Consider the following 21,424-nt stretch of genomic DNA (forward strand, 5'->3'; position numbering starts at 1 on the left):
CAGTTGCAGCACCAATTTGAAACAGCATCGTAGATGGAAATCAAGTTGTGAAGAAAATTATTGTTCAAGGATACCTAGGAATATTGAGTTGCCAGCGTTACCACGGTTGGCTGCAGAGACAGCAACTCTTACTTGAATACTAAACCCCAGGGCATAAGTTTGGGGAAGAGACAGAAAAAAGAAAACTATTAGCAGTTTGAAAGAAAGAGAGATGCAGTCCAAAAATATCACGACTATGGCCTGTCAGTAGGACACAAGAGTATCACGTCTTAAGCATGGGAAGATGGAAAGATGTTCTTTATTAACTAAGACAGCAACAAATCATGTGATAAATTAATAATGAGATAAGCCAACAATTATTTACCACCACCCTAAACAATGTTTGATCTCAAAGGGTAGAACTAGAAGGCAACATCCTCATCGTCAAAACCAAGATTATCATCAACACATTATGAACGTTTTCATTTTTTGTGACCAAAAAATTTAAAAATGAAACACCATTGGAAGTTATTAAAAAATGACAGTAAGCTAATTTCAATGAACAAAGAGGAGAAAAAAATTGCAAGTATGTTTATAGTACAAACAATTGAAAGTTGGATGAGGAGCTTCCACATACAAGTTTCCTTCGTTCATCCATCTGATGCATCATGCCTGTTCTGTTGTACATATCATATTAAACCTCACATTCAGGATAAGTCCAAAGGAAAGAATTAGACACAAGATATTGTATAGTTGGCTACTATTCACAATCAAATAGTAAAAAAAGAAGATGCTCATAGGAAAGAGTTAAATCTCACAGACAGTAATGCTCTTTATAGCTGCACAATCTATCGACAATCTATTGATTTCATTAGTACCTAAATTTATTACACGTGGGCAACAAGGGCACCAACACTTAAAAAAATATCAAAATGTCACGTTTTCTCAGTTGGAGTAAGATGTTCCATCTGTTCTGTAAGGTTATTTATCTTGTTTGCAGTCCACCAAAGTTTTCCAAAGCCTATGGATTTACTCTCATTCTTTCTCCCGTTATCAGAATCCTTGCCTTCGAATGCAACTCTTGGAGGATCAGATGAACCAGGATTCTCGGTCAAGAATTGTTCCCAAAACATATCATTAGCCCCATTGCGCATATTTGCAGTGGTTTCACCAGCTTCTTTTCTTGAGGCAAATGGATCAGAAGCATTACTTCCAACAGGCTCTGAATTCATGTCAATATCATGTGACTTGGACTGAAGATTCCTATCTAGTTGTACAGAAGGAATAAGTGGGCTTTTGATGCCACTTTCGATTTGATTGGACTTCAGAGTAGGTCGAGTGATAGATTGATCAACATCATGAATGGTCCTCTCCCAAAATGTCAGGGATGACTCTAACTGGTCAATCTGCTCCATGTTTAGATCTGAGGCAGAAGAGTAATCCGTATGCTGTTTTGACATTGAATGGGAATGCTCTATCTGATCATCCTCAGCACTGGATTCATTGTAGTAGTAGGTGACTGATGCCAACCTCCTCTTTCTATCATGAGATTCTGATTCTGGCACAAAATAAATAGTCAATTCTGGTTTCTTCAAAACATGCGCTACATTAGAAAGCAATGTTTGCTGCTGCTGCTGCACACATTGAAACCGCTCCTTCATTGATTGCATTTGCAGCTGTAATTCACGATGCTCTAGTTCATGTTTCTCTGACTCCAAAAGAAGCTTTTCATTGGTGTGCTTAAGCCTCTCAACCTCTTCCTTAAATCTCTTCCTTTCAAGATCCAGTAATGAAGATGACAATCCTTGTCCTTGCACATTCTGCAGCGAATGGCTGTGAACCGGTTTTCGCCTGTGGATGTTCCGCAAAAGGTCCGGCCGACCTTTTTCAAAATCCTCGTTTGCAAATTCCCATCTCTCCGGATCCACTTTCCTAAAACCCTATTGAAATCAATAACTAATTCAATCAAAGAAATCTGAAAATGAGTGCTTATGAGTAAAATGAATTGGGACAGCCAGACTTAAGTACTGACTTACATATGTATTAAGCTGTCTAATGAAGCTAGAGAAGTTGTTGTGCTTGAAGAATCTCGGCAGCAGGTCGCTCGAAAACTCCAGTGGATTCCATACAATAAAGCTCTTATTACTAGAAGTCCAGGAGACAACCGGGTCTGTGGAAGGATCATTGACCATCTCGTAAGTCTTTGTCAGGAAAGGAGGCAACGTATTCGCACTGCCCTGAGCTTCGTCCATCCTGAATCTCAAGACCCCCAATCACAAACCATAAAGCGCTAAATTCAAACCCTCAGAACAAACCCAGTTTCCGGAAGTTTGGAAATTGGAATTCCAAGAAAAGGAATTGAACAAAAATTCAGAACCGAAAGCTCAATCCTCCGCTTCAAGTTTCACAGGGTTTATTGAAAGAGACCTAAAGAAACTGTTACATCCCCCACAAAGAAAAATCTTCACAACATCGATGTTTCCCGCAAGTATTGAAGTGTAGGCTAAGAAACCCTAATAAAAAACCTTAAGTCTCCCGCAATGTTCCCAAATTTCGACCAAACAGAAACTTGTATGAAAGTGAATTCCCCAGCAGTCAAGTGTAGCTGAAAATTCTCTCAAATAATTGGGAAATAGAAATCAAAGGACCCTCCATCGTGTAAATAATCTCTCGGTCTCCGCAGTCGCTACCAAAACAAGTCGTCAGCTGAAGAAAAAGAGGATTACCAAACGTCGCGCTTCCACTTCCGTTCGCCATAATCGGTCAGCTCCCGAATTAAGAGACAAATTAGCAGTCCACCATCTTTGATCGACAGAGCAAATCATTTCGAACTGCCTCAAAAATTTCTGTGAAAGTATGTTGTCGTTGTCCGAAAAGGCCAATTCCTTTTTTTTTTTTTTCTTTTTCTCTTTCTCCTTTCCTTTTTCGCAGATAACGTCGTTCGTTACAAATTACAATAATCAGATTTTTCAAGGGAATAATAATTATTAATTTTGTTTTAATGTAATATTTAAAAATTGCTTTTTAGTTTTAATTTGAAAATGTAAAGAAAGAAAAGGAAAGGCGTAGAAAACGAAGCGGCACCCGAAGTTGCGGAGATGTTGAAACTTTAACGGCCGTTTGATGATTGCGTCGTAACTGACATTTTGACGATCTCACAAAATTATTAAATAAATTTAATCTTTTTTAGCTATAATTTGTAATCTATGTGGTGCGTGTATATGTAACTTTTTTTTTTTTTTTAGTTTAATAAAAGGTGGAGGAATTTAAACCTCAAAAAAGAGTAAGTGATCGAGTTAATCTCGAGTCAGTTTTTTCTATAAATTTATTAATAGCCATTCCCCAACTTGAGAATGGAGGGGAGGCAGTAATGGAGAGTGCATGGGAAAATATCTATTATCAAGATTTAATGATTGTTTTTTTCTTTCTTTTTATTTTTGAGTAGAACATGTAGGGTGGAGAATTGAACACACAACTTCTTGGTTAAAGATATATGTCAATTAACACTAAGCTAGGCTCACCTTGACATTCTTTTTTTTTTTTTTTGAAGATTAGATGGTTGTAAGATCAAATGTCATACATATTATATTTTTATTGTTCCATTCATATTATAATAACAATTTCGAGGCACTAACATGAGCATAGTTTTATTGGTCAAAAAATATAACTTTCCTCCTCAAAAGTTTGAGGTTTGAATTTCTCATTAGAAAAGAGGAAAAATGAACGATTTTTTCAAATATATAGTAATGATTGTAAAAAATAATTATGATTATACTATAGAAATTAAAAAAATGATGTGACGATAGTAAAAGAGAAAAAAAAAGATTAGAAATGGACAATGAGACTAACGAATCTCTCATCTCACATGTGTTGTACATGCCACTGTACTCACTTTGAGAGTTGATGATGCTGTTGATTTTAGGTTGTCAATTAGATTTGATTTATTTAATAGCAATTCTTAACTATCATTTTTGTTTCCATAACGGGTCAAGTGGGTGCATATATATTGATAAAATGTATATATTTTTTTATTAAAAAGTGAGAAGTTTAAATTTACACTCTATATATTTTTTAGTTAAAAAAAAAATTCATGAAATGACAAGCAATATTAATAATAGATTTGACCACATCATTGATCCCATCCCATGCTTGTGTTCCTCCATTGTCAATATATATTATCTCATCTTCATTTTTTTCATTTTTTCATTTGACAAAAAATTAGTCTAGTTTATCATTGAATAAAAAGTTAATTCCATATATTAACTTTTGGAGGGACAACTTCCAGAGTTAAATATATATATATATATATATAATAAAATAAAATAAAAATAAAAGGTTAAAATTTTGAATTTTGTGTTATGATTTCTGCATGTTATTTTTCTAGATAAAAAAGATCTTCAAATTATAGCATTTACCTCAAGTCAATTTTAACTAAGTGATTAAGATAAATGTTTTCGACCCGGGAAAATCCGTTCTATGTGAAAAAGGTTCTTTGCATAAGGTCTAGTTCTTTGGGCATTGTATTGGTGACAACATGAGTTGGTTGGATCAAGAGAAGGTGCGTGCAAGCCGTGGTGGATTGGGAGACGCCACACAAGGTGTACGAACTACGATTCTCTCAGATTAGTACTACTCCAAATTTTTTTTTTAGTATATATCAAACTATAGACGGTTCATCGAAGGCTTCTCGGGAGATCAATTGGAAGAGCTTAAGCTTTCTATTATATTAGTAAAAGGCGAATGAGGGGCGTGTGCAATAGTTTTCTTTATTTCTTTCTCCTGCTCGATCGCTTTAATGCCCCTAATTTGAGAGATAACTGGAATGCCTTCTCCCAAATGAGTGGAGGTGACACAAAACAATGACTCTCTTTGTTGGGATGTCAGCAGGTTAGGTAGCTGTAAGGTTTTTTATATTCGGTGGACATAGGCTTGGATTCTCACTCCTCAATATCTTTGTAGTAAAAAGACATTGCTGTCAAATATAAACTCATGTGTTAGAAAACTAAAATAATTTTTTGAATCAATTTTCAAACTTCTAAGTCTCAAATAACTTTTAAGAAATATAATACTTATTTAAAATCGATAAAAACTAAAATATTTTCTTGACTAATTATAATGTTTTATTTAAAACATGTTTCCGAAATAACGGTCCAAACGCATTATTTTTTTAATAAATTTGAAAAGAACACATTATTTTTTTTTTAATAATAAGCTTGAAAGGAGCATTATTTTGGAAAATAAATTTTATTTAAAAACATTATTAAAAAAAAAAAGTCCTCTAAACAAGACAAGTGGTAAATCAATTTTTATATATAACGATTGGAGCTTACTTCCATCAGTCTGTATCTACTAATTACTAATTTCACTATTAATAATCAATAATCATGAACAATTACAAAACCGATATAAAAAAAAAAAGGCCCAATCTGATCTGCAAATTGGAGATGCAAAATCTAACGCTCTATGAATTGAATTTTGATCTGTTGAGGAAGCAGAGAAGAAGTTGCTTTTTTTTTTTTCTCATCTTTAATTGAACAGTGATTGTTCAACTACACATAATCATTTCAATCAACAAAGCAAGAAACTCCTCTGATTCAGATTTCACACTCAGAATTCAAATTTCTTGTCTACTCAGATAGTGTTTCACCGCATCCCTCATATCATCGTAGCAATCACATACCTCAAAAAACTTCACCAATTTCCCAAGCTCCTCGTCCGCCGGATCATCGATGAACGACGGGATCGGAATCGCATTTTCCGGCTGAAAGAAGTATGCATTTGGATTGTCGTCCACGATCACTACCCTTCCCAAATCCCTCCCAACTTCAGACAAGTCCTTCACGAATTTCCCGTCGATTTCCTTGCAAGAATCCCGATACAGTCTATGAGAAATCACGGATTTCTTGTCCAATTGGTTGAGCACCAGGGACGCGTATTCCTTCAATCCGGCGGTGAACACCACGATTTCGAATTTGGCGGCTAGAGCATCCAAAAATTCGTCCACACCGGGGCGTTTGAGCACATAGAAGCAGAGTGGTTCGCCGTCGATGAAGGGCCTGACGACGAAATCGTACCGCTCCGGCGTCGGGTCGAGTTTGGAGTGAACGAGAGTCTCGTCGAGGTCGAGGAAGACGGTGCGCTTGGCCGGCGAGATGAGAGGCGGGAGGGCGTTGTCGAAGAGGAGGGTCCGGGGAGGGAGGGGGAGCGAGATGCGGCGTTCTGCGGAGGCGGAGGCGGAGGAGGTTTTCTTCAAAGCTCTGTAGCCCTTGCCTTTGGTGCGGTTGGGGGTGGTGATGCGGATCAACTTGGAAAAGATTTTGAGGAGACGGCGGTGGCAGGTGAAGAGAGAGCTGCCGATGGTGGCGACGGCATTGTTGGCGTTGACGGGGGATTTGCGGCGGTGGCGGCGGCAGTCTCTGGTGGGGGTTCTTTTGATGATCTTGGACACCATTTTTAGATTGTTGTTGGAGGCCAAAAAATGGGTTTGGAGGCGGAGCAAGATTTGAACTGAATTAGGGAATAGGGAATAGGGAACAGGGAGAAGAGATTTTTAATGTTAGGTTCGGTACAACGGTCGAGTGCTTTGGTTCGGAACCGTAGCAAGATTTAAACTGAATAAACAAAAGCAGAACTGGAGAAACTAGAAAGAAAGCGAGGTTCTTTTTTAGTTTCAAATTTTTAAATGGCTTTGTTTTTTATTTATTCCCAAAAACAAATAGAAATTGTCACCACCTCTTCCAGTTCCAACCAAACCAACAAATACCGTTTCTCTACTGGCTACAACCCTACTTGGCTACTTCTTCTTTACCTTTCCTCATCTTTTTACCTTTTTTCATTTTTTTTTTTAATTTTAAGAAATACTATTTAAGTTTGGTTTCTAAATATTAAAAGTTTGGTGGGTTTTTTTTTTTTTTTTTTTTTTAAGTTTAAGCAACAAGAAAGTAAGATTTGATGTAGATTCCACTCGAAAGCAGTATTTATTTCAAGCTTGAATTAGTAGGATTTGATTTACTTTTTTGTTAGGGATTTTTTTTTTTCAAGTTTGAATTTGAATTTGTTTAACTGACTAGAAAGTATGACTTTGATGTAAACTACATTGGGAACATTTTTCTCATATCAATAAGATACACCTGATTATATGAATTGTTTAAAACAATTTTAGGTATTTGACTGTACAAGCGCTAGATGTGAAGTTTAGTGACAGACATATTGATACAGAATTAAAGTTTACAAACATAGACACGAGCTTGTTTTAAAATACAACATAATTCTAAAAGATTGAATAATCGAACTTTTTGTTTAACCTTCTTTTAACAAAAATTTTCATTTGATTGTTTTTTCCAATGAAATACTTGATACTTATGGTTTCATAGTTACGCAGTCAATAATTGTCAAAGAAAAAAAAAAGTAAATCTTAAATTCAAAGTAATAACAGTTTTAGCTGGTAGTTCCTGCTCTTCAAGATTGTTAAGCCATCTATAAAAGATTAAAATTATCGAAGTCTACCAATTTAAGTTTTTGAGTTTATCCGTGATTTTGAACGGCAAAAAGGGCCAGGAATACGAGAAATAGTATAAGTACACAAGTTCACTAACTTTCATGTGTCCTGGAAAAGTGGAAACAAATTCTTACTTTGACCAGAACATTACATGAGAAAATAATTCACACTTCCTACCATCTCTTAACCAAACACAGTTGGTTCAGAAAGGAGAAACTCATCAACCCAACAAAGATCTGTCGTTTGCAATCTTTGACTACAACTTGTTAATAACAATTCAATCATCTTCCCTTTCTGGAGGAAGGCCACAGGGTAAAAGCATTTTCTGCAGACAGGAAAAAAAATGTCAAGAAAAACAACCACTGTGCATTTAATTATGTCCTATATGAAATCGAGGAGGAAATACAATGAAATTTAGCCATCCCTTGTTAAGAAAAGGACCGCTAGTTACGTGATGTGTATGATTCCACACTTTGAAACTCAAGCAACATATATTACAGCACTGTTCATGAGAAAACTCAAGCAATATGAGTGAATTCACTTGAATCACTGTTCAGGCGAAGATAACAATCCATATAGATGGGATGAAAAACAAAAAATAGAAAAGAATGAAACGAACATTTACATAAGAAACAAATAGGGTTTAAAACTCATATTCATGGGTGGAAGGCACAGGCAAGTTAACATGGTGCATCAGAAGGTAATAATCGATACTTTCAGAGATAAGAACAATTTTACGCAGAAACCACCAGATAGGATTAGCTTAAACAAAAAAGCAACCTGCAAAGGGCACTCACACGACCCGCTCTAGATCACCCCCTATCCAACCTAGGGTGTGATGTGCCGACAATAGACACCAACTAAGGTTTGGAACCCGTTGTCCAACTAACACGAATGGAACTAATTTTTAGAAATCAAATTGTGGATAGTACAACTTTGACTGAAAGATAATCATAAAAATTTCGACAAATTTCGTAATAAATTTGGATAAAACAAACTTGAAAATAAATGTTTAGACTTCAAAATATATGATCTCATTCGACAGCCCATTACAGCCAGTTAGTAGAGCTAGTTGGGTAAGTTTTGGGAGTTAAATGCAAGATCGGGGAGAATGGCAGTGGGTTCCATAGTATAGTTGGGATCTACCATCAGCATGATCTGTCTTAGGGTACAGTGGGGTAATCTGAGGCGGGTTGTGACAGCAACTCACTAGTAAAGATACAAATAGAAAAAATAAAAATAAATGAAAAAAAACATATCAACCTGCATAAAGTTGTAGCGTTCCCTCCCAATAGATTCATTTTCTGATATAGCAAAGTATGCTAGGATGGGGTAATGTCCAACATAAGATGCATAGCTATCACGCTGAATATTGACGGCCCATTCACTGTACACACAGAATGTGAAGTGAGACTTGAAAACTAGTATGCAAAGCAATATAAGATCAAGACTCGGAAGGAATAAGAAAACTAACAATCTATTTAAGTCAGCATGCCCAGTTCCCACATATTTAGCCTGAAGGTGCTCAAGCTGGGAATTGATGTTAAATCTATCGCTGGCCTGCATCGAATATGAGAAATCAATATCAGCGCCCTGTCCATCTAAAGCAACCTCAAGCAATGACAGGTATCCAAAATCAAAACTGAAATTTGAAAGACGAATTATTAATTAAGAGGTTTGACATCCGCATATGACACAAATAAACAACTGAATAGAATGGGAAAATTAATAAAGAAATTAAGGACTTAATATAAAATCGTTATAGTTCTTTGTTATTCACTTCATCCGGAGCAATGAGATGATTCGGATTCACATAGCAACTGAAAATAAATTAACCCTTAATAAAGGTGTATATCTTTTTTCATTTCCTTCGTGAGCTAAGTGGAGAATTAATTCCACGGACACGGAGAAACAGTATCAAATTCCTCATATCCCACAAATACTGGATTCAGGAATATCACATCAGAGAAAAGCCTCCAATCAACTAAACGAATTGGTTGAGCAACAAGTACAAGGAAAAAATAACTTATAAAATCGTCTCCCTAGGGTTGAATAAGCGGAAATTGAAAAAAGGAAACAATTACTGCTCTAGTAAGAACACACAACCGAAAATTGGCGATGAAAAAGTATAGGAAAGGAAACAACAAATAAGAGGTTTCGTCTGCAGTTCGTACCTGCATTTTCGCTTTCGAGGTAGTTGCGATAGAAGCGACGAAGCAGAGAAGATGAGCGAGCGAAAGATCCTGCAAGATCCAAATATCAATTTCACTCGCGAACGGCTGCAATTAGGTTTCCATTGAAAAAAAAAGTAAAAGAATGAAGGAGAAAATAAAAGAAAAAGAAAGAGATCCAAATCCAACCTTCTAACAATTTCGTTCCCCAAACACAGAAATATGTTGAGAGTGGTAAATAATAAAAATTAAATTTATTTATACTTTTTCTATGCAGCAACGCAACTATTTATTATCATTATTTTTTAGGTGGGAATTCGAACTTACCATCTTATTAGTTTGAGATAAATATTTTAACCCGTTCAATTACATTTAGATTGGCTATTTATTATTTTTTTATATAAGGTATTGAGTCATCGAAATAAATGCTTATTTGGTTTACATGTGTTCAAAAAAACATGTACTTCCTTTTGATTATTCCATATTTAATCACCTTTTTCGTATTGTTTCTTAAATGTAAATATCATAAACTAAAAATTATTTTAATTTGAATGTAAATGTCAAAATAGGTAAAAATATTATAATAATTTTAAAAAGGACATGTCGATCGTGTTTGTATTCTTTTCACACCTGCTGGGGCAATTCAAGCACGGAACAGAAAGAATGTGTAAGAGGATCGGAAGTTCCTTGTTATGTACGAAAGAAATTCCAAGTCTTCCTCAGAAGTTAGATTGGAGGCATTTCCAAAAGCAAGGTGTTTGATGTTTTCCCCTACACTGTGCTCCTTGAGAAACTTCCAACTTATATTAAATTATACATATCACAAAATCTCCTCACTGTTCTGTTACCAGAAATCTCCACAAGAGCATATTCCATTTCTGAAATGGTGAAATCGACTGTTATCCCTCACAACAATGTCCCTCCCAACTATCTTTGAAATGAACTTTGTTGCAGTGTGACAATCTGTACACACACGGAGGTTCTTTGTGACACGAATCGTCGTCCCGGTTGGCGTGTTGATGATACCAAACACTATGGCAAGCCTCTCACTGTGGCTGTAAAGCAAAGTCCTCTTTTGTTCCTCTTCCACATCATGATAAACCTCACTTGTATCCGGCACATAACCCTCTTTTTCCATCAACTCCATTAGAACTTCCATGGCTTCTCTTATTTTCTCATAATATGGATGGGATTTGTCACCGGCCATGAACGCATGTACCTTGTTTTTAACTTCAATCCAGCTGCAGGCTGGTGTCTTTCTCACGCCCGTGTGCCTCAGTGAGGCTCTCCATTTCGCGGCATCTTTCCATCTCTTGGCAGCAGAATATATGTTTGCTAATAACACATAAGTTCCGGTGTTCTTGGGATCAATTTCAAGAATCCTTTTGGCAACCTTTTCGGCCATGTCAACGTTTTTGTGAACTCGACAAGCAGACAGCAGAGTAGACCATATGCTCGCAGTTTGTCCCATTTGCATCCCAGAGATGAAGTCATAAGCTTCCTCCAGCCTTCCAGCTCGTCCAAGGAGGTCCGAAACAGCAGCGTAGTGTTCCACACCTGGAGAAATCCTGAACTCCAGTGTCATGCTATTGAAGTATTTCCAAGCTTCATCAACTAATCCGGCATGGCTACAGGCAGTTAATACAGCCATGAAGGCCACATAATTGGGCTTTATTCCTTCTGTTTCCATTTGTTCAAATAAGTCAATAGCATCCAGCGCATGCCCGTGTAAAGCACATCCCATAATCATGGCAGTCCATGATACCATGTCTCGTAATCTCATCCTACCAAAGACCTGCCTGGCCATCCTAACGTTCCCACATTTCGCATACATGTCGATTAGTGAACTTGCTATAAATATGTTGTCATCAAAGCCATTCCTTATGATGTATCCATGGAGCTGCTTCCCTAGGTGCAATGTTGTCAAGTGAGCACAAGCTGGCATAATACTTGAGAAGGAATAGCTCTTGGGCTTGATTTTAGCTACCAACATTTGGCGGAAAAATCTCAGACCTTCATCAAATAGGCCATTCTGCACACACCCTGCAATGATAGAATTCCATGAGATCCCATCTCGTTTAGCCAAGAGATTAAATACCCGAGATGAATCCACTACTCGGGTGCACTTTGCGTACATATCAATTAAGCTGCTTGCCACGAAAATGTCTGCATCAAGACCCTGTCTTATGGCACATCCATGTATCTCTTTCCCCTTATTAATATCTACATACTCTGCAATAAGAGGAAGCACACTAGACAAAGTGAATGAATCAGGCTTCAAATTAGCATCACCCATCTCTCTAACCATCGTTAAAGTTTCTTCATGTAGACCATTCCGAGCATTTCCTGCAATTATGGTGTTCCACGAGACAAGATCCCTTTCAGGCATCATCTCGAAGATCTTTCTAACACTATCCTCACTTTGGCGCCCTTTCGAATGAGAAACATCCTTGGTTTCCTCAATATTACAGGCTTCCAATTCGCTATATTCATTTCTCTGGTTGAGGTCTAATTCGACCTTCTGATTGATATCAACAACTTGTGATTCAAACTCCCTGTTTCCGCAAGAATCATCACTATGAAATGCTTCGATGCAACTCACGTTTCTCCCCTCGTTACCAAGGAAGCCAGACCCATTTCTACCACTTTGTGTCCGTTCAGACATTTCATCGAACACCTCACCCGCAGCAAGTCTCTGCTTCCCAATTCCCTGCAGAAACCGCAGTCTGGAATACATATTCATCAACGCATTGCCAGTATACAAATCAAAATCCAAACCAATCCTAACGATGTACCCATGAACGGACTCCCCCAACTTCAAATCCATAAGCAATGCACAAGATTTAAGAACAGAAGGAAAGACATTGTGATCTGGATATTGCCCAGAAGCCAGCATTCCAATAAAAGAAGCCAAGGACTGATGAGGAAAGCCATGAGCAGTGTAGCAACGGATGATAGATTTCCAAGCGAGAGGTGGAGGGAAGTGAAGGGTGTTGAAAAGACGGAGTGAATCATCGAGAAGATTAATGTGGGAGTAGAGGGAGAGAAGGAGAGAGAGATTGGAAAGAGAAGAAGGTTGAAGTTTGAGGACTTGGGCGTGGAGTTGTTGAGCCTGGGATCTGGATTTGATGGTAGTGGGACTATTGAGGAGAGCTTTAACCAGAGGTTCAGTTGAAGTCCTCATACGTTAGAAACCAAACCAGAGCTTCAGTTGGCATCTAATGGTGGCATTGTTTTTTCTTGCTGAATCGCACACCATTCCCAAATGCCTTTTATAGCATCCGAAGCCAAAAGCAGGCACCATTCCCAAGTACCTGGGCAACCAATTGAGAACAAAGTCAGTGTTTGGAAGTACCTCTAAAATATTCGTAAAAATCTTTTGGGAGTATTGAATTGGTACCAAAATATATCTCAGCCGGTCAAGTATTTAACCCTACATTGTAATTTGTACTTGGAGGAAAAAAAAAAACAATTTAGATTGATACTGCGTGGTTAAATAAATAAGACATTTATTACTCAATAATCCGGTTCCTCCTTCTATGATTACTGGAGTAACAAAATGTAATTATCATCTTTTTATGTAGTTAATAACGTAGGGGAGAGACTGAAACATCTAACTTAATGTTAGCAATCAAAACTGTTGTAGAGCATGAATTTGGATTAACTTCTAAGACTAAGACATTATTGTGTGTGCGTATATATATTATTATTTACTTCAAGGTTACCTAAATTCGGTTTTTTTTTTTTTTTTTATCTTTACTTCTTAGATGTGGAAATCTTTTAGCAAATTATAGATATAATAGTCAAATTGTTAAAGACATAAAGAGCTTAATTGAAATTTCAAGGTTTCAAAGCTTCTTAGGATGGAGATCGAATAATTGATAAAGAGATATCAAATCGATTTAAACTTAGATTCCTATTTCTCTTTTGTTTTTTTTTTTTTTGAAATATCCTCTTATTCAGAGGATTGTTGAGTGTAATAGCTTACTAGAATCCAATATCCAATGTAGTCCAAGTGGTGTTTTCTAATTAATAAAAATTAAAGAAAATGACTAAATTGAAATTAAAGTTAAAATATAAATATTAAAAATATAATTTAACCTTTTTTTAACTTTAATAAATACCTGAATCACTCCTCTCAATTAACAAAATATATCATTAAAAATCAACCAACTTTAATTGATTTAGAGCATTTTTACTTCAAAGAATAAAGAAACTGGAGGGAGAGAGAGGAAAATATTGTTTTTTTGAAATGGTGTTGATTTTGGATTAGCTTTACCCAAGGATGTGATTTGTTGTTTTTGTTTTTTGTTTCTTTTGGCTTTGATTTATTTATAATCTTTTTGTTGAGCCTTACCTCAAGCTTACATCCTTTTTTTTTATTATTTTTTTGTAATTTTATTCGACCTTTGAACAAAATAAATAATAAAAAAAAATTTCAAAGTATGAGTCCACCCCGAAATTGGGAATTGTTATTTCACTCTTCCAGAAAAATCTCTTCAATCTCATTTCATTCATCTATTTGGAGACAATTTCTTTTTCAAAAAATATTTTATACGACCATTATCTTATATTTTAAAATAATCATTTCATGCTTCCAATCCACTTCTTTCTACAAAATCAAATAATATTGATTTTATCAATTAACTATACCTGTTTTGTTTCATTAAAGCTAAAATTAACCCAACTTAGTTTCAACTTATTTTCCAACTTATTCCCTCTAATTTACTAACCTTAGCTAATATCTTATATATCAATTTCTAATTCATCCAAAGAGGCTAGTTCAAACCCCATGATGGTCACCTATCTTAGGAATTTTTAGGAATTAGTAATTTCGGGCACCAAATGTCGTAGGCTGTCCAATCGAGATGCACGTAAACTAGTCCGAATACTCATGGATATAAAAAATATATATATTCATCCCATTAATTTTTAGATAAAACTTATGACATAGACGAAAGGAAACATAATTTAAATAAAGGGATGTAGTCGAAAATTTTTTATGTTTGAAATAGAGAAAAAATATATATAATTTAATTTGATTTATTCATTATCCTTCATCATTATTATTATTATTTAATTCATCCTATTAGTGATTTGAATCTCTAACCTCGTAGAAAATTATTTTATGTTTTAATGGTTTGAATTATGTTAAATTGAATTAATTTGATTTGTTGACGTGGGAGTATTTCTAATAATGAATCGGTTGAAATTCTATCCTCAACATTAATATTCATTAATTGCTAGACAATTTTGGCATACATTCAGTTGAAGAATTTATGTTTACTCAAAACAAGAAAAAAAAAAAGTTGATGAATAAGTAAATTACATAAATTTTGGAAGAGGAATACATAAATGTAGGAAGATAAGTCTTTGCCTGCCATTTGAGACCACAATTTTGAATTATTTATTTGTTTCCATTACTTTAATTGGAGGAAAAACCAAATAGGAGATCTCCATGAATCATGGGAACCCCATCAAAGCAGGTCTTCCACTACGGAAAAAAAAAAAAAAAAAGTCATATTTTAACTTTTCTCGTAACTAAAGTTGAGAAAAATTCCATGTGAACAGCATCATATTTATGAAAAAATTAGTAGATTCCTCACCGCTAAAGCAATCACAAGTATCTTGACAAGTCTAATATTTGACATGCTGATTTGATCTTAATTTTTTGGTATCTTAGCTGTACTTTCAAAATATCAATTTCGTGTTTTCTGTACTTTCAAACTTTTTTTAATCATAATTTTATGGTTAAAATATTATTTTGATCCCTGTACTTTCTACTATGATTCATTTTAGTCCCCGTATTTTGAAAATGTTCATTTTGATACTTATACTTTAGTTTATTTTAGTTTTTAAACTTTGAAAATGTTCATTTTTGTCCAGTACTTTTAAAAAATGATCATTTTAGTCTCTATTAGTAAACTTCTTATTAAAAGTACAGAGATCAAAACGAACATTTTAAAACTACAAGGTACCAAAATAAACCAAAGCGAAAAGTACACAGACCAAAATAGTATTTTAACCTGACTTTTTACTTACTTAATTTTTTTGCAGTGTAGCTATAAATTTGTGTCCATTGTGAATGAATTTTTTGTTAAAATTTGTCACTTTTTTAAATTACACGATTAAAATTACAGGATTTAAACCTAAAAAAGTATAGTAATGAAAATAATTTTTAAATATATATATTTTCTGATATTGAGAATAAGGTTTTGGAGATTCTTTTCAAATTTAAAAAAGTGCCTTTAATTAATTTAAAAGAAATCAAAAGTAAAGGTTACACTTACATATCATAAAATATTTGGAATACTTAATGTCACTTATGGAATGTGAAATAATTAGTAATGAGTTTATTTTGAAAAATGTATGTATAATTTATTAATCAGTTTTGATTAATAAATTATAAACTACACATTCCAAATTTCCAAATTTCCAAATTCTCCGATATGGTGATTGTGGGATTGGAGTGTGAAATAATGGGAGGTTGGATTTTGCATGCGCATTGAAAATGGTAATTCCTTTTTCTAATTTAACATAACTTAAACTGTTCTTTAAGATGAGGTTGGAAATTTGGGTCATGACTCATGATTGACTGCACTTTCCTTCATCAATTAATTCAAAATTTGCACCAATTTTCACTCTAAGACTAGGGCTGTTTTTTTTTTCCTCCTTTCTTATTTTTTTTAATAAAAAAATAATTACATTTTAAAAGACAAAATTTTATTTCACTGAAAATGAGAATAAAAATAAAAAGTTAAAAATGTTTTGTTTTTTATTTCTAAATTTTATTAAGAAACCTAATCATTTTTCCACTAATTATGTTTTTTGTTTCTCATTTGTTGGAAACATTCTCAAAATTATATAGAAATTTTAAAAACGATGAATGCAAGTTTCTTGTTTTTTGTTTTCATTTCTAATTTATTGCAAAACATAAATATAAATATTATTTGGTCACGAGGTGTTGGAGCCATGCAAATTAAATTTTTCTTTATTAAAAATAAAGAAATATAAACAAAAACGAAAACTTTACCAAATTGACCTTATTTTTTTGTTTCAGTTTCTATACAATTAAGAGAATGTTTCTAAAAAAATGAAGAAAAAAAAGAAACATAAATAATTGACAAAGGCTTAAGTTTCTCGATAAAACTATAAACAAGAAATAAGAATGTTACAAAATTAATCCTCTTTTTATTTTCAAAATTTTATATAATTTTGGGAACTTTTTTTTTAATGGGCAATTTTGAGAACCTTTATAAAAACGAATGAAAAACAAGGAATATAAACAATGGTAAAATGTTTAAGTTTATCAATAAAACTAGAAATAAATAACAAGAAAAGTTAGTTTAAGTGTCTCACTTACCAATTTATTATTATTTGACAAATATAACAATTTTTTTTGTTTTTTTATGTTTCACATGCCAATTTAAAATTTTTTACATAATTTTCTTTTTACCATCGTATATCACCCATTTACGTTCTTCCTCTGTTGGTGATAAACTAAGATTATTTTAACTTTTTTTTTTTATAAATAAATTTGGATTGGTTTTTTTTCTTTGATATATTTGCACGTGGAGAATGTTACTAATATATTAATTACACATAATTGAACTTTTTTTTAGTACAACGGCATGTGGGTGTGGAGATTTGAATCCACGACTTTTTTAACAAAGATATATATCTTAATCAGTAGAGTTATATTTAGATGGTTCATAATTGAACTTATTTTGTCGTATACACAAGCGCTCCATTTATTGAGCTAATTAAAACCATTAATTGTAGGATTAAACTTCGATTAGGTAGTATCCCTCAGAAAATCAAAAGTCCAAAAGTCCAATAATTACAATCATTAGAGCTCAACTATGCATATAATTATTATATAACCCAGCAAAAGATATTGGGACTGAAAATTTTCCATTGTGCGCTGTAGAAATGAACAAGAAACAAGATTATAATGTCTATATACATAAAATTAAACCACGTAATGAATGACAAAGTGTGAAGTCATTCATATTGAATATGAATACCATTCGTTGTATTTGATAATATATTTAAATTATAATTTGTTTTTAATTTAATTTGGAAATGTGCCCATAAAATTAAAAGCCATATAACCTTTGTCCAAACATGGTCCCACGTGCTATTAATTTAGCTTTAGGCCTACCCCAACTGAACATCAAACTCACCCACTGACGGTTGAATGCCCAAAAGGAATGGGAAAATAACTCCACAAAACACATGGGTTTGTCAAGACGCACCAAAATTTTCTTTCAGAACTCTTTACTACTTTAAGTTGCATAAATTACGGGTCGTTAAAAAATTCTTCGATTTGAACGATTCAAATTCGAGTTTATCAGAGTTATATTAACTCAAAATTTTCAATTTACCAACACCACGCCCGGATGAAAAAGTGAGATAATAGAAACACGATTAAAAATGACTTAGAAGAATTGATAGCAACTCCTTAATACCAACAAGATGCGAATGATCCTGATCTAGTGACGCATCCAAGTCGCAAGGAGATGCACAAGAATGTCGAGACCGTCAATAAAATTTTATATGTATATATCTATTTTAATTCTATTTTATTCAATACTTTCTTTTATGACTTTTACTTTCAAACAATTTTTAGAGAATAAGTTGTTATGATTAATATTAACTCATTAAAATTATAAAATGTGGGTATAGAAAGAAGTGAGTGAATTAATGTATTTATAAAGAAGGTAGTGAGAAAAATTGTAGGTAGAGAATTAAGACTTATTTTACTTATTTATATTTGACTTTTTAGAAAATTGTTTTAAAATTTAGACGAACAAAGAAAATAAATTTAACTGTTTGAAGTAATTTTTACAAGATTAAATTCTTAAATAAGCCGATAATACGTGTATTTAAAAATTAAAAAAAAATTTCAATTAACCCAGTTGGACAATGATTGAATCAAATTTAATCACCGACATTAAAAAGGAGAGTAATTATTCAAAATTATCTTAAGATATATTAAGTTTTTCGGAGTATTAACCACTTCCATTTTCCAACATAAACTTAAAAACCATACTGTTTATACCTAGATACTGAGTTGCCGCTTACCAAATCCAGATGATTAAACTTAAACCGAAATTAGAAAATATTAATATTAATATGCATGTCTCTTAAAAATGGGATTTTTTATGGTCAATCCTGTTATCCATATCCAGTGAAATAACCTTGTTCCAATTTGACAGCGTTGAATTTTGACACTTCCACCAAAAAAAAACCCAAAAATTTCAGCAAAGATTTTGAGTTCAAAGTGCTCCCAAGTTATTGAGATAAAATGGGTAAATTTGATCAGAAATGCATTCATTTCTCTCCCTCTGTATATCCGGCGGGTGGTTGGATCGAAGCAGCGTTCAACTGTGAATTTCAATTTCTCTCTCTCAACTTATTACATCACAATTTTCAACGATATCTACAATGTCAAAGTGATTGCAATATAATACTAAAGTAACCCCCATATCCACCAGAAAACAAACGTAAATTGGTCAATCTTCTCTCTCCCTCTCTCCCTGTTCCCATTTCTAACTTTTGGGGTTCTATAAATTGCACCTGTTTTATCTGGGTTTTGGAACAATCCTGGGAAAGAACAAAAATCAGAGCTTAATCTTAAGAAATCTGCCACTTTGTTTGAATCCCACTTCTCTGCTTCATCAATCATGGCTGAGATTTCAGGATCAAGCAATGGACACCACGCTGTTTCTTTGAACATCAAGGATGATTCCACAGCCGTGACCAACGCAGAATCAGCCGATTGCATATCTGTTCCTTTCATTCAGAAGGTCTTTCCTCTCTCTCTCTCTCTCTCTCTCTCTGTTTTTGATGGAAAACGAAAAACCATTTTCAAGCTCTGGTTAAGTTAACTGGATTTGTGATTGAATGGCTGAAATTTTTGTTCTTGGTGGTGGAAACTACAGTTGATTGCAGAAGTGGTAGGCACATATTTCTTGATATTTGCCGGCGGGGCATCAGTGGTGGTGAATTTGAGCAAAAATGGAGTCATCACTTTCCCAGGGATTTCAATCACGTGGGGTTTGGTTGTAATGGTGATGGTGTATTCCGTTGGCCACATCTCCGGTGCCCATTTCAATCCTGCTGTCACCATAGCCTTCGCCATCACCAAGAGATTTCCATGGAAACAGGTAAACCAACTCTTTTTTCTTGGTTTCGTTTGGTAAATTTCTTGAACCCCAAAACAAGAAACCCAAAAATTTCCCCACTTGGGTGAGAATTCTAGGGAGGTTAGGTAGGGAGATTCTTGTGCTAGCCTTTTCTGTCAAATCTGGTTTGTTTTTCACCAACAAGACAAAAAGGGGTGTGCTAATCGAAATTTGTTTGTTGCAGGTGCCAGCGTATGTGGTAGCACAAGTTCTTGGATCAACACTAGCAAGTGGGACACTGAGGCTAATATTTAATGGAACACAAGACCACTTTTCAGGGACTCTCCCAAGTGACTCATATCTTCAGACCTTTGTGGTTGAATTCATAATCACATTTTACCTCATGTTCGTGGTGTCTGGTGTTGCCACTGACAATAGAGCCGTTAGTAGTTCCTCATCTTCAAAGCTTCAAAGCTTCAAACTTTCTCTGTTTAGTCAATCACTGATTTGCCTTGCCTTCCTTGATCTTACAGATCGGTGAGCTTGCTGGACTTGCCGTCGGCGCCACAGTGCTTCTCAACGTCATGTTTGCAGGGTATTAAATTATGATATCTTGCAAGGATTTTGAAAGTAGAACCAACCATTTGTATTTGGTATGTATTTATTTGTGAATGGTGTTTTTTTCAGGCCAATTACAGGAGCATCAATGAATCCAGCGAGAAGTTTGGGGCCAGCTTTGGTGTCAAAACAGTTCAAAGGGTTGTGGATATACATGGTAGCTCCAATTTTAGGAGCAATTTCAGGTGCTTTGGTGTACAATACCATCAGATTTACAGACAAGCCTCTACGAGAGATCACTAAAAGTGCCTCTTTTCTCAAAGGACAGGGTCGTAGCGCCTCACCTTGAAAAGCAGGGGTTATGGCAAAATGCCTTTTTTTTCTTTCTTGTACTTCAAAATTTAGTGTAGAAATAGAGTTAGATGGCTTAGAGTGCGAGGAGAAACTTGCATGTTTTTCCGAATACCAAATTGTTTTTGGTTTTACTTTTGAAATAAAACAAGTATTTGATTTCACACATGAACTTCATTGGTGTTGGGACTCTAAGAATCCCACATCTCTGGATTAGGATAAGGGATAAGTTCAAATTACTTTGATGGCTGTCGAACTTGTTCACATGAATCCTGTTCATCAATGCACAAGGTATATCTAAGTAGTGGTTATTTGATTTTTTTTTTTTTTCAATTTGGAGTTGTTTTTATTTCTTGTTTCTCATCTTCCAGAAACGTTTTTAAAATTAGGTAGAAAATTAAAAAATAAAATCAATTTTTTTGTTTTTTTGTTTCTATTTTTAGTTTCCAATTTTCTTGAAGGAGAGATAAAAACATTATTATATCATTTATACATAGGGGATGCATAATGAATATAAAAAAAAATAAGTATAACATGAGAATTTTGAATATTAAATTTGAAATTTTAACTTTTATATAAAATTTTAGAGAACAAGAAAGGAAATAGTTTTTAAAAAATGTTTTTTTTGTCATTTTTTCTTTAAAAAGACAATAAACAAAAAATATTTACCAGAGATAATTATTTTGGAAAAAGAAAAAACAAAAAATGAGGAAAAAGAAAACGTTACAAATGTGATC

The 21,424-nt window shown here is 34.1% G+C and overlaps 5 protein-coding genes across 8 annotated transcripts; 1 reads left to right on the forward strand and 4 right to left on the reverse strand.

Moving 5' to 3' along the window:
* Positions 1 to 819: 819 nt before the first annotated feature.
* Positions 820 to 2,880, reverse strand: LOC111012512 (heat stress transcription factor A-4c). Its single transcript, XM_022286683.2, has 2 exons — positions 2,016 to 2,880; positions 820 to 1,919 (listed from the first exon to the last, which is right to left on the reverse strand). The coding sequence occupies exons 1-2, from the start codon at positions 2,229 to 2,231 to the stop codon at positions 915 to 917; spliced, it is 1,221 nt and encodes a 406-aa protein (XP_022142375.1). The 5' UTR covers positions 2,232 to 2,880; the 3' UTR covers positions 820 to 914.
* Positions 2,881 to 5,318: 2,438 nt separating this feature from the next.
* Positions 5,319 to 6,710, reverse strand: LOC111012436 (Haloacid dehalogenase-like hydrolase (HAD) superfamily protein). The gene has a single exon (XM_022286583.2). The coding sequence runs from the start codon at positions 6,428 to 6,430 to the stop codon at positions 5,594 to 5,596; it is 837 nt and encodes a 278-aa protein (XP_022142275.2). The 5' UTR covers positions 6,431 to 6,710; the 3' UTR covers positions 5,319 to 5,593.
* A 750-nt stretch (positions 6,711 to 7,460) lies between these two features.
* LOC111012262 (uncharacterized protein At4g14342) lies at positions 7,461 to 9,911 on the reverse strand. 4 transcript variants are annotated; one of them, XM_022286345.2, is made up of 5 exons: positions 9,838 to 9,911; positions 9,652 to 9,720; positions 8,952 to 9,037; positions 8,741 to 8,864; positions 7,461 to 7,802 (listed from the first exon to the last, which is right to left on the reverse strand). In XM_022286345.2, exons 2-5 carry the CDS (start codon positions 9,655 to 9,657, stop codon positions 7,755 to 7,757), a joined length of 264 nt encoding a protein of 87 aa, XP_022142037.1. In that variant the 5' UTR covers positions 9,658 to 9,720; positions 9,838 to 9,911; the 3' UTR covers positions 7,461 to 7,754. The 4 variants fall into 4 exon arrangements, with proteins under 4 accessions (XP_022142037.1, XP_087980700.1, XP_022142036.1 ...); XM_088124574.1 differs by having other exon boundaries at positions 9,652 to 9,756; positions 9,838 to 9,856; XM_022286344.2 differs by lacking the exon at positions 9,838 to 9,911 and having other exon boundaries at positions 9,652 to 9,831.
* A 410-nt stretch (positions 9,912 to 10,321) lies between these two features.
* LOC111012280 (Tetratricopeptide repeat (TPR)-like superfamily protein) lies at positions 10,322 to 13,081 on the reverse strand. Its single transcript, XM_022286366.2, has one exon. The coding sequence runs from the start codon at positions 12,830 to 12,832 to the stop codon at positions 10,493 to 10,495; it is 2,340 nt and encodes a 779-aa protein (XP_022142058.1). The 5' UTR covers positions 12,833 to 13,081; the 3' UTR covers positions 10,322 to 10,492.
* A 6,046-nt stretch (positions 13,082 to 19,127) lies between these two features.
* On the forward strand, positions 19,128 to 20,851 carry LOC111012302 (aquaporin NIP1-1). Its single transcript, XM_022286395.2, has 5 exons — positions 19,128 to 19,460; positions 19,596 to 19,820; positions 20,023 to 20,220; positions 20,312 to 20,373; positions 20,466 to 20,851. Exons 1-5 carry the CDS (start codon positions 19,338 to 19,340, stop codon positions 20,683 to 20,685), a joined length of 828 nt encoding a protein of 275 aa, XP_022142087.1. The 5' UTR covers positions 19,128 to 19,337; the 3' UTR covers positions 20,686 to 20,851.
* The last annotated feature ends 573 nt before the right edge of the window (positions 20,852 to 21,424 follow it).

The sequence above is a fragment of the Momordica charantia genome (assembly GCF_013281855.1).
Source record: "Momordica charantia cultivar OHB3-1 chromosome 1 unlocalized genomic scaffold, Mcharantia_2.0 BLBB01000001.1, whole genome shotgun sequence".
In the NCBI taxonomy this organism is placed as follows: Eukaryota; Viridiplantae; Streptophyta; class Magnoliopsida; order Cucurbitales; family Cucurbitaceae; genus Momordica; species Momordica charantia.